The following is a 12,099-nucleotide window of genomic DNA, read 5'->3' as shown; positions in this document are numbered from 1 at the left end:
CAGCCCACCCACTGCCCTGGGCAACAGGTGTGTGGTGCTCTCTGGCAGGCTTCACGCACTCCAGTGGCAAAGTGCCACTGCTCGCCACAAAAGCCAAAATGCCGGTGAGTACAGGTCGGGAGTCTGCCGCTTTGTATGCCCGCCTGTGCGTATTAGCGAGGCCCTCGTGTGGCCCGCGGTCACGGCGGAGCGCTAACACGGTCGGACTTGAGAGGGACAGTCGGTGTACAAAGGTTTCTGCAGGTGAACCTGAAGGATGTAGCGGTGGGGGGCAGGGAGTTGCAGGACATTGACCTACGAGACTTTGAACCTACACCCGGCCCCAGAGTGTTCCCTCTGCGGGGTGTGTGTACCTGGGCTTCCTTTGGAGTGGCTCATGTGGCACCCCTTCTCCTTTGGAAGAGGTGACTTGCTCAGAAGCGAAGTTGTACGTGGTGGTCTCTGGGCCCGCGTTAGTGACGCCCCCGGTTCGGCCCTCCCGGATGCATGGGGCTGGATGTATGGACAGGCGGCCAGCAGGCTGTCTCCAGGTGTGGGTGGTAGTGTCGTTCCCTGGCAGTGCCCCACTGTCCAGCTGCCCCTTGGCCCCTTCCATGTGTCCCTCTCCCCTCCCACCCTGTGTATGGTGGATAAAGGTGGATGTGAATGGTGGCCTCCAGCCAAACTCGCTCTCCGTCTCTCCTTGCACTCTTGGCGGGTGAGCACTGTTGCTGGCCTCCAGTCAGATGGGGTAACCTGCAGTGAGTTCAGCAGGATGCCATTTCCCTTCTGTACCGATGCATGAACAGGAGGGGCCTGCCAATGACTGGCTGCCCGTGGGTTGGGGGGGCAGTGAGTGTGGTGTCGGGAGGTCCAGATCCGGGGCTGCTGCTATGCAGCCCCAAGCATCTGGTGGTGTACGGGGTGAGGCTTTAATGGTGATGGGGGAAAACGAGTTGTGCGGAAGTCGGAAAGCACGTGGAAGGGTGTTTGAGACGAAGTGCTGCAGGAGTAAGGGCGAGCTCGTCTAGGGCTTTTGGTGGGCTTTTGGCGGGCTTTTGGCGGGTGGAGGCCCCATGTGTGCCCTGCCGTGGTGCTTGCTGGTCCCCTAGAGGGTGTCCTGGGTGCTTGGGTCCCTGGGATTTACAGACGCGGCCCAGGGGTGGCTCTATGGCAGGCCCATGTTGGAATGTAGAGCAAGGCCTGTTTACATGAGCGAGTCCAGGGGCTCGCTTGGAAGCCATGGTGGTGTGTATGAGGACGTTGAGCAGAAAGGCAGATGCTTACCAGAAGACAAGATGCCAGGTTCTAACTTACTGTAGGTGAGGGAGGCTTAAAAAGGGCACAAGGAAAAGGAGTTCTACGTATAGATTTATTACCGTCTGTGGTTTTTGTGTACCATCTTAGTGTGCAGCAGTTTTCCAGCGTATTTGTTAAACCTCCATTAAAGCTTTATTAAAAGATCAAGTGGAAGTCTGGGTCCCTCCCCACACTTTCTTTGTACACGAGTCCACCACCCCTCCCCATGCAGGGGGCGGGGAAGCCCTGCATATTAAGGAGAATTTCAACATCATTCTGGGTCAGCAACTGGTCTGAAAGCTACAGTGAGCTGAGCGTCCCAGCAACAGGATTCTGTTATCCTATTGCCGTTTTGTCTTAAGCAGCTATATGTATGTCCTTGAAAAAGGAAGATTGACAACAGCCCTCAAGTTCCCTCAACGGGAGGATGAACACGGTTGTGTTCTGCCCAATTCAGTCCTGCTTCTGACACCAGAAAAGTGAAGCTACACTTGAAGGCACATGATTCCTCTGCGAGTCAGAGGACGGCTTCCCCCACAATAGTGCATGTTCATATGTGACTGACCGCCCTGCAGAAAGTGCACTCTCCTGGAGCCCTTCCAGGTGGACCAGTAAAACATGCTGTGCTTGGCGGTCTCCCTTCCATTGTCAGAATCCTAATGAAGGGAACGGCGGTGTAATGCCCACCCCCAGTCATTCTTAATGGATCAACGCACAGCAAGTGAGATGCAGGGATGCTGCAAGCCTTCCCACGAAGCTCCCAGTCTTGGGGACTCTCCCCCCAGTGTCGGGACGTTCAGAGGTGTGATGTTCCATACCGAAGAGCTGGTTCCATCCCAGTGAGTCTAGTCAGGAAGTGCTCGAGCAGGTTAGACCTGTAGATGAAGCTTCCTTTGCCTCTGCTGGGCTGTGCTGTTGGTACTATAGACCTAGAAAGAAACCTTTTCCCACAATTGTTGCAGTCCTGAGGTTATCTGGTATGAAGTTTTCGGTGTTGAATGATGTGGGAGCTTTGGCTGAAGGATTTCCCACACTCCCCGCACTCGTAAGGCTTTTCTCCTGTGTGGACTCTGCGGTGCTGGATGAGGTTGGACTTTTGGCTAAAGGATTTCTCACACTCATTGCACTTATACGGTCTGGCTCCGGTGTGAATTCTCTGGTGTTGATTGAGGGTGGACCTGTGGCTGAAAGATTTCCCACAGTCGCCGCACTTGTAAGGCCTTTCTCCGGTGTGAATGCGCAGGTGCTGCACAAGTTTGCATTTGTAGCTGAAGGATTTTGCACATTCGTTACATTTATAAGGCCTTGCTCCACTGTGGATTTTCTGGTGTTGAATGAGGTTGGAGCTTTGGCTGAAGGAATTCCCACACTCCCCACACTTGTAAGGCTTCTCTCTCGTGTGAACTCTCTGGTGTTTAATGAGGGTAGAGCTGTAGCTAAAGGCTTTCCCGCACTCGCCACATGCGTAAGGCCTCACTCTAGTGTGAATCTGCAGGTGCTGCACGAGTCTGAATTTGAAGCTGAAGGCTTTGCCACATTCGCCACATTTGTAAGGCCTCGCGCCAGTGTGAATTCGGTGGTGTTGAATGAGGTTGTAGCTTTGGCCAAAGGATTTCCCACACTCGTTGCACTCGTAAGACCTTGTTCCTGGGTAAGCTCTCGGGCAATTACTGAGGACGGAGCTTTGGTTGAAAGGTTTCTCACAGTTATCCCAGTCGTGATAACCTTCTCTGGGGTCAAGTTGCTGATCCTGGAAAAGTTTATATTCATAGCTGAATGATTTCTCATAGTTGCTGCACTTGTGAGGACTTTTTCTACCCTGAAAGGACTCCCCCTGTTCAAAGCTCCTGTGTGGTTTGGCCCCCTTGAGAGTGGCCTGATGCTGGAGCAGACTCAATATAGCCAGGAAGTCCTTCCCAATTTCCCCACAGGGGAAAGGCTTCCGTGACACATGCAATTTGTAGCTTGTCACAAACTCCATGTCCCATCTGAATGGCTTCTCATCGTCGTGCTTCTGGTGCTGGTGAAAATTGGCACCGAACCACCATTGTTTCCCACATGTCTCACAGGTGTAGGATTTGTGCCCAGGATGTGATCCTTGGTCCTCTGCCAGGTACAAAATGTCTCTCCCAAGCAAGACGCATTTCTCACAGGGCTGAACTTTCCACAGGGATGGTTCTGGGCTTGGAGTCCTTCCCAGGGACATCTGCTGCACAGAAACGGCCTCCTCATCTTCCATTCCGTACCAACAACCTGAAAGCACAGAAATGCTGGTGTGAAGTGCATGTCCTCATCAGAGGGGCATACTAAAGCATAAGTCTACTGGATCTGTTGTCAACTCGGGGGCGGCGGGGGGGGGTGCGTGCAGCACAGGAAAAGCAGGGTCCCCTAATTCACTCCCCTGTAGCAGGGCTAGGAGTGCTGTATGGAAGTTCAAGGCCCAGGAACGGCTGCTTGCAAGTGAGCAGATGCTATTCACAGACTACAGATGCATGACCTAATGTTGGGGAAAGGTTTGAGGTATGAAAGGTGGAAACCGGTAGGGTTGAAAAATGAAAAGCAGGTGTGGGCATCAACACCCTGATGGGCCATCCTGTGAAGGGCCCTGGACTCCTTTGAAAACCCCACGTGAATGAACTAGGACTAGCAATTCTACCCGTAAGCAAAAGTATAAATACTAGAAGCAGCCCCCACAGGAACATATCTTGTAAGAACAGCCCCTGGTACTCCAGGCAACTACCGGCCCCAGAAAAGAAGCTAGGAGGAGGGAAGGGTTCCTGGGTCTGGACAAGAGTGGCCAATGCTGATCCATCAACTGGATGCGGGTTTGCCAGTTAAGAGGGCAGTGGTTGAGCCCCAATCCAAGCGTGAGGAAAAGAGCAGAGTCAAGAGTGGGGTGGTGGCGTGGTGGGTGGCAGTCTTACCCAGTGAGATCACAAGTGCAAAGTTCTCCAGCATCACATCATGGTAGAGGCATCGCTGAGTCTCATCAAGGAGACCCCACTCCTCCCAGGAAAAGTATACAACCACGTCTTCAAAGGTCACACTACCCTGCCATGAGGGGGAGAGATGAAACCACAAACAGCCCTCCTCCAATGAAATCCCCCCCCAATCTGTCCCCTACTCCTCCACCTCCCAAGCCCTGGTGCCAGTATCACTAGGTCCAACAGGCAGGTAGGTAGATAGAACCTTGAGTTCAGGACCACGCCTACCAGGCACTGTCCCTGAAATCCTCCAGTGTATCCACCACGTACAACCAAACATAGCCTCAAGCACTGTTCCCTCAGTCCATAATACATCTGTATGGCATCGTGAGTGCTGGGCAAATCAGACCCCATTTCCCAGGCCTGCCTTTAGTCTTCTGTGTTGCAGGACACCCATCATATTGGATTAGAGCCTACATGAAAAACCCTTCAATATTTAATATCCCTGTATCCAAATACTGGAAAATTAGTAACACCAGGCCTAGTAATTAGTAGCTGATCACCTCTGCCCTTACATTAAGCTCATCTACCAGGCTCCACGTAAGGTGGGCACAAATACACAGCAGCCCCCATTGTTGCCTCATCCTGTTAGGTCTGCTGGCCGCATTGAGTGTTTCCTCCTGTTCTCTACCTTTCGTGGCCAACTCTAACCTTCCCACTCTTTTTTCTCTAGCTACAGAGCACTGGGTACGGTAAGATCCAGACCAGGAGAAGGAAAGAACACCTGCATTTCCCTGACTACTCAGTACTGTGCCCCATGACCATCAAAGGCCTCCACCCACAGAACCTCTAGTTTGAGACCTCTAGTTTGAGTTCATTCCAGGGTCCTAGACAACCCTCCCCCGTTACAGGTAGGTTCCAAAAGTGCTTCATTAGGACATGTGTGGCTCAATGAGCTCCCATCTGCTCTGACCGTTCCTCAGCCTACAGCCAGCATGCCAGTGCTGAGACAGGGGCCTGGGCCGCAGGGGGTGCAAGCAGGCACTGGAGGGCCCAGGGGATAAGCATTTACCTGAGCTGGGTCCCTGGGCACAGCTGCCGCCATCGGACACGGTAGGAAGAACAGGAGCAGCCCAGTGCTGCGGGGACACTTCTCGTGCCTCCCTGGTCGTCGCCTCGGCCTGACCCTGCACTCTGGAACCTCGGAACAGGAAACAGACCCGAGAGCTGCCGAAACGACTGCCACGAGGACCCTGGAAGCCCCACCCTGATGTGATGGCACACACGGAAACGCCCGTCTCCTGGACCTTCATTGGCTCCACGCTGGCGTCACTGAGCGGTGCAGACCTCTGCAAAAAGGGTGCCACACATCAGATCGCATGAGTGTTGACTGACGCGGTTTCAGACTTTACGACAGCACACTGCGAGAGGCTAAAGGTTATTTCAGATGTCCCCAAATATCACAAATCCAAATTCCGTGCTCTTGTCCAACATCGGAAAGCCCTTGAGATTCTGGTATTTCGTCGGGCCAGTTTTATAGTCCCTTACAGGAGTAGGAGGGTGACTGCAATAGCCTCACAGCCAGAACAGACAACACATCCGAGAAAAATTAAAGTGATCCTAAAGCTTTCAAACCCACATTCTCAAGGCAGAGCTCTCTCCAGACTTCACAAATGCCAGGGTTGTTAAGAGATCAGGAGTTATAAAATGTAAAGCTTCAAACCAAATTCCATGTCAGGACTGAGAATAATGTGGAGGTAGTCTGACTTACTGTATATGTTCTATATTTAGGGTGTTTAAATAGATGAAACTCTAGATCCATTAATGACAGTTTGAGCTACCTACTCTCTTGGTCATAGTGATTTGCTAATCTGCATGTGTATGAATGATATGGCGGGTGTGGGCGGGGAAATAAATGCATCCAGAATTTTTTTGGCTCTGAAATTAGAAAATACTCTAAAGCTCCTAACTCTGGTGGAACAATTAACAGGTTTGATAGTTCCAGGTAATGAAATGATTACACTTAGCGAGAAAGGTATGTTGAAAGCCGGGACAGCCCAACAGCTGGCCAAGTGTAGCCAAGTTGTGAACGCAAAAAACCACAAAAAGTCTGTGAAGGAAATTAAAGTGCTACTCCCGTGAACACACAAATGATAAGAAAGCAAAACCGCCCTCACTACGGTTACAGACAAAGTTTTAATGTTCTGCACAAAGATCAAAGTGGCCCCAAAGATCCCTTAGCCAAAACCTAAATGAGAGCAAAGGTCCTAACGGTCTCCAATTCCAGGAAGGCTGAGAGAGGTGAGGAATGGGCAGAAGACGAGCTGGAAGTTAGCAGAGGTTGGTTTCTGAACTTACAGGTAAGTACAAGGTGAAGCACCTAGTGCTGAATCTGGAAGATTAGTAAGAACATTCATGAAGGTGGCTATACTGGACCACAAATTCTCAAGGTAGACCCAACAATCTTCTAATAGAAGAGGACGTCAAGCTCATTTATCATTCTGAAAATCCTAGGACCCTTAATGACACTAAGTCCACTGTGCCTGAGGTATAAATGGAACAACAAAGCCTGGATTGACAGCACATCTGTTCATAATATGGTTTACTGAACATTTTGAGACCGAGTGCTCACGGAAATGGTACCGGGTCACCCAAGAGCCTGACGTTCCAGTCTTCCTGTTCATGAAAAATACAGATGTACAGCCCGAGAAGTAAAAACCCTCTGGAATTCCATTCTGGTGGCAGAGTCAAAGTATGGGAGTTTGTGATTTCAACCCTCATGGATGACTTTGTGGGGATTTAAGACTTCTGTGGAACAACTAATAGCAGATGTGGGGGAAGCTGCCAGAGAATTAAAAGTAGAGAGAATGTGACTGAATGGATGACCAGAGAAAGGGGTTGCTTGGGGTCTACTCTCAGTGAAGATGCTGGAAGAGTGTTGAAATGATAGTGGATAACTGGGAGCCAGGAACCACATCTATGCCTATAGTGTTGCTGGTGATGGGACCAAAATACGCCACCCTGGCCGAAGCCACATTAGGCAGAAAGGAGCCTTCCTGGAGCATCCATTATCTGACAAAACCAGAAACTTTGTAGACCAACCTTGAGCTTCCTCCCATTTTTACTCTCTCGTCCTGAGTGTGTGAAGGGAAAGAGGTCCCTACCCAAGAAATGTCATGTCATCTTTTCTCTATCATAGCATAGTGTTAGATTAAAAATGCTATTTAGACAATGTAGACATTCATATTCACCACAGTCCACATGCATTGTCCCTTCACATGCAACATTTTTCACAAATATTTTGGGTATTATCAGCCTTCCTACAAGTGTTATTCAACTCTGAATGCAAAAGTCCCAGGAACTGGCATAGTTTGAGACTATATGTATTTTTTTACAGTGTTACTCAATACACTCTTCCATGTTCTGGTGGGAACTTCGAGCCCAACTCTATTTGGAACCAGAGCATCTTTGTCACTGCTAATGAAGGGATGTGGTCATAAGCCGAGAGCTTGGATTCACAATCAGGGTTAACCAAAAGGACAAAGTATTAGTGAAGGAGTAAGAAGAGTCAAACGTACTCACCAGGATCAGGATGGTGCCTATGGCTCTGGCTTCACAGGAAGAGAGTTACTGCTGAGAAGGCATTGAACCCTCTGCTTGTATCTGTAAAGAACAAAGATAATGGGAAGTCAAACCCAGACCATGAGGCTCAAGGGCATTACATGAATAACACAGAACAGCACAGCTGCTGTCAATTTTCTGTGCCTGCCTCCTAAGCTTCTCAATCTGTCTGCAAGAGCCCAGGGAAAATGTATACGTTTCCCCCAATACTTATGTTCCTCCTCAACAAAACTGGCACTCTCATAGGAATGTCTAAAGAAAAGGGTGAGGAATTTCCAAGGATCCCAGCTCTAGTCTGAGTGAGAAACACAATACTGAGATTTAAGTTACTTGAAACTACCTTACCAATTTTAGACAGCATGATTTGGCAAAGAAAGAATACTGGTGTCCATACACTGGGTCACTATCCTTATACCAGAAAATTTCTTCACATAACAAACTGTTTCAATTTAATAATAATCATTGCTGCATGCAAGTCTTTCATAATTACAAAGCTATTTCACGTAACTTGCCTTCTAATAACAAAGAGTAGCATCACAGAATCAAACTAGTATCTGTCAATTGGGAACTGAATAAATCCTCATGGAGCATTAGGATGCAGTGGATATTGATCAATACATTTTCCCTACTACTGAGCCTTCAGGTCATAATCTAATGTAATGAGTATCAGAATGCCATCTGTAATTTGCTTTTTCCCCAACACTGGAAGGAAGGAAAATTATATGGAAAATCAGTCTGTGTGATTATATACTAGATTTTTTAAAACTCGCAAGAATGGTATCTAATTGACAGGGGAGGGGGGAAAGTGGGGTAAAGAGGACGAAAGATTCCTTTTGTATATTTCTGATGAGATATTTTGAAACAAAATTCCAAAAAAAAAAAAACCCCACATTATATTCACAAATGAATGGTCACAGCACCTTTACTCATTATATAGCACAATACTAGAAATAAACTTCAACAGATGAATAACTGAATAAATTCTTCAACATCCATACAATGGATAGACCTCAAGCATGGTAGGTTTAGTAGGAAAAAAAATTCATAAAACTACAGAGATGGAGAATGGATTAGTGCTTTTCAGAGGACAGGGAGGGGGTGGGGTGTAAGTTGGTGTGAATACCAACAGCATGAGGAAGTTTTTGCAGTCACAAACCAGTTCTGTATCTTGACTGCACTGGTGGTGATGTGTATCTCTATGTAGGGGGAAGATTTTATAACAGTATATACATGTGCAAGATACAAATGGTGAAAACTGAATAAAATCTATAGCTACCTAAGATGTCATCATTTGGGGAGGCTGGGTGAAGGGAACATGGGACTTTTTATTTATACAACTTCCTGTGAATCTATACTTACTTTAAAAAGATAAAAATAAAAACTACGTAACTGTGTATCAAAGCTCAGGCCTTAACCAAATTAGGAGAAGTTGAAGATTTTTAATTTCATTTGAGCGAAAGAGGGCACGAGTCAGGGGGGAAGGGCAGAGCAAGAGGAAGAAGCAAACTCCCTACAGCACAGGGAGCCCAATGTGGGGCTCGATCCCAGGACCTGAAGATCATGACCTAAGCTGAAGGTAGACACTTAACCATCTGGGTCACCCAGGCGCCCCAAGAGAAGTTAATTTTAAATTCAATAATATAACTCATATTAACCACCGAATGATAGAAAACCTTTCACTAACAATGTTGTGAAAAACAACTGGGTGGGTCAGCTGAGTGTCCCCAACTCTTGATGTCGGCGGGGGGGGGGGGGGGGGTGCAAGAGATTGGGCTTAAGATTCTCACTAAACAAAAACAAAAAAACCCAGTTTTCCTAATGTATACATCAACTTAGAGCTGTGCATTCCTTTATCAGCATACCTTTATACAGCTATTGTCCCCAAATATCATTTTTAACCTAAAGAAAATAGGGGTTCTGGAGGAATGGGTGAAGGGGAGGGGGAGGTACAGGCTTCCAGTTATAGAATGAATAAGTCATGGAGGGATGAAAGGTACAGCACAGGGGAACAGTCAATGTTGGGGTGCCTGGGTGGCTTACTCAGTTAAGTGCCTGACTCTTGATTTTGGCTCAAGTCATGATCTTAAGGTACTGAGATCGAGCCCACAGGGCTCTGCACTCATCGGGGAGTTTGCGTGAGATTCTTCCCCCCGCCCCATCCTCCCTAAAACAAATCTTTAAAAAAAAAGAAACAGTCAACAGTACTGCAGTAATGTACGGTGACAGGTGGTAGCTGCACTTATTATAACGGTGAGCACTGCATAATGTATAGAATTGTTGAATCAGCAGAAATATAACATTGTACTAATACACCACTGTATGTTAATTAGGAATGCATGCATGAAATACGACATTTAGGTTTTTAGACTGCCTCAGCAAGTGGAAAGATGGAGCTGGCATCAACTGAAATTGGGAAGGCCGGGGCCAGGGAAGGACTGGAAAGAAGCACACAAGAAATTTCTGAACATGCGGGGGTCTGTGATAGAGATACAGATTTTGGAAGTTTTGTAGTATTTATGGTGTGTGCCATAAATAGTCATGACACCGCATGAGATCATAAATGAGTGTGCAGTTTGAGAATTCAGAAATGACTAATGGGCATTCTTACAGTAAAGGGATGGGAAAGATTCAGGAGAAGCTTCTGAGAGGAACTTTAAACAAAATCTTAGAAGTCACCACTGGATTTAGAAGTTGGCTAATAATCCAAACATAAATGAGTGGAGAGCCACACAGGAGTTGAGGAATTGAGTGAGAGGGGAAACAAATGCTCCTCGAGAATTTATCTTAAAAGTTCAGTTGTAAAAGTGAGAGAGACAAATGGCAGAATAGGAAATATACTGGATCACTAAGGAGGGAAAAGTATTTTTAAAAGGATAATAGTGTTTATACTGTTACTTTAAAAAGAGACTGAAAAAGCACAGTAACAGGTTACTGTCATGAGATCTGATAAAGAACCAGTCCCCAGAGAAGTTAAGACATGGGGCACATGGTCCTTATATGGCATTAGTAAATGACCCTAAATCAGAGGGAAGGAGTCGGTTCTATTTTGATACGAGCAGGTCCATAATAAGACTTAAACCAACTGGGACCCCTGGGTCGCTCACTTATGTATCTGACTTTGGCTCAGGTCATGATCACAGGGTCCTGGGATCGAGCCCCTGTGTTGGGCTCCCTGCTCGGCGGGAGGCCTGCTTCTCCCTCTCCCACTCCCCCCTGCTGGTGTTCCCTCTCTCGGTGCCTCTCTGTCAAATAAAGTCTTAAACAATTAAAAAAAAAAAAAAGAAACAGAAGTGGGAATTATGATGCCTGCTGCAAGCCGCAAACAGATCACAACACGCCATGGAGATGACACTGTGCCTGTCTAAAACTGGTGTGGTTTATGCACAAAGAAAAAGGAAAGATTTCCAAAAGCTTTTAGCATTGTAGAGGTCAGATCAGAGATTATATATTTGGGGAAATTACTTCTGTTTCACAAATGTATTCTCCTTAAAACCAAACAGGACTACTCTGACGCTGCCTAAGCAAAGTTCAGATTTCTCTGCCTGAGTTTCTTTGTTCTCAGCCACATGAAATGCTTGCCGCCAAGTCCTTTCATGACAGCCCTACTTAAAACAACGATAGCCACTCTTTTTGGTGTTTATGTTTTAACTTTCCAGAATACCATATGCTTCAAAATGCACTCGAATGTATCAGTTCTACATGTTTTGACAGCATAATCACAAATTCATCACTAAAATAATACACAGAACAGTCCCATCTCTCCATTAAGTCCTCCTACCCCTTTGTAGAAAGTTGTTCTCCCTATCTCAGCCTTATGAAACCCTACAATGTGATGTCTGAACCTCGAGTTTTAGGCACATAACTTCTCCAGTGTGTCTGATAAGGGGAATCAAATAGCATACAGCCCTTCCACAGAAAACAGTGCATTTGTTCTGGGTTTGGTTGTGTTTTTTTTTTTTTAAGATTTCATTTATTTATTTGAGAGAGAGTGCACTTGAGCTGGGGAGGAGCAGAGGGAGAGGGACAAGCAGACTCTGCATTGAGCACAGAGCCCAACGTGGAGTTCGATTCCACAACCCCGAGATCAGGACTGAGCCAAAAATCAAGTCAGATGCTTAAACGACTGAGCCACCAGGCGCCCCACAGAACAATGCATTTCTGATTCACCCTTGTTTTTGTGGGTATCGGTAGCTCATTCTCTATAATGCCAAGTAGGATTCCATTGTGTGGACGTACCATGGTTTGTTTATCGATTCCCCAACTGAGGGACATTTGA

General features: G+C 47.1%; 1 protein-coding gene across 1 annotated transcript; it reads right to left on the bottom strand.

Moving 5' to 3' along the window:
• Positions 1-1,332: 1,332 nt before the first annotated feature.
• On the bottom strand, positions 1,333-5,372 carry LOC113247983 (zinc finger protein 501-like). Its single transcript, XM_026489367.4, has 3 exons — positions 5,275-5,372; positions 4,203-4,329; positions 1,333-3,531 (listed from the first exon to the last, which is right to left on the bottom strand). The coding sequence occupies exons 1-3, from the start codon at positions 5,305-5,307 to the stop codon at positions 2,249-2,251; spliced, it is 1,443 nt and encodes a 480-aa protein (XP_026345152.3). The 5' UTR covers positions 5,308-5,372; the 3' UTR covers positions 1,333-2,248.
• Between the last annotated feature and the right edge of the window lie 6,727 nt (positions 5,373-12,099).

Source organism: Ursus arctos, unplaced genomic scaffold (genome assembly GCF_023065955.2).
Source record: "Ursus arctos isolate Adak ecotype North America unplaced genomic scaffold, UrsArc2.0 scaffold_19, whole genome shotgun sequence".
NCBI lineage: Eukaryota > Metazoa > Chordata > Mammalia > Carnivora > Ursidae > Ursus > Ursus arctos.
The sequence above is the reverse complement of the archived record's forward strand: the minus strand, read 5'-3'. Positions and strand labels throughout refer to the sequence as shown.

Bases quoted from the DNA above. Each gene is read 5' to 3' on its own strand.
- LOC113247983 (XM_026489367.4), bottom strand. From the start codon at position 5,307: ATGGCGGCAGCTGTGCCCAGGGACCCAGCTCAG. The intron at 4,330-5,274 runs GTAAATGCTTAT...CCCTCATGGCAG, and splicing joins TGCCCAGGGACCCAGCTCAG to GGTAGTGTGACCTTTGAAGA. The intron at 3,532-4,202 runs GTAAGACTGCCA...CTGTGCTTTCAG, and splicing joins TGCACTTGTGATCTCACTGG to GTTGTTGGTACGGAATGGAA.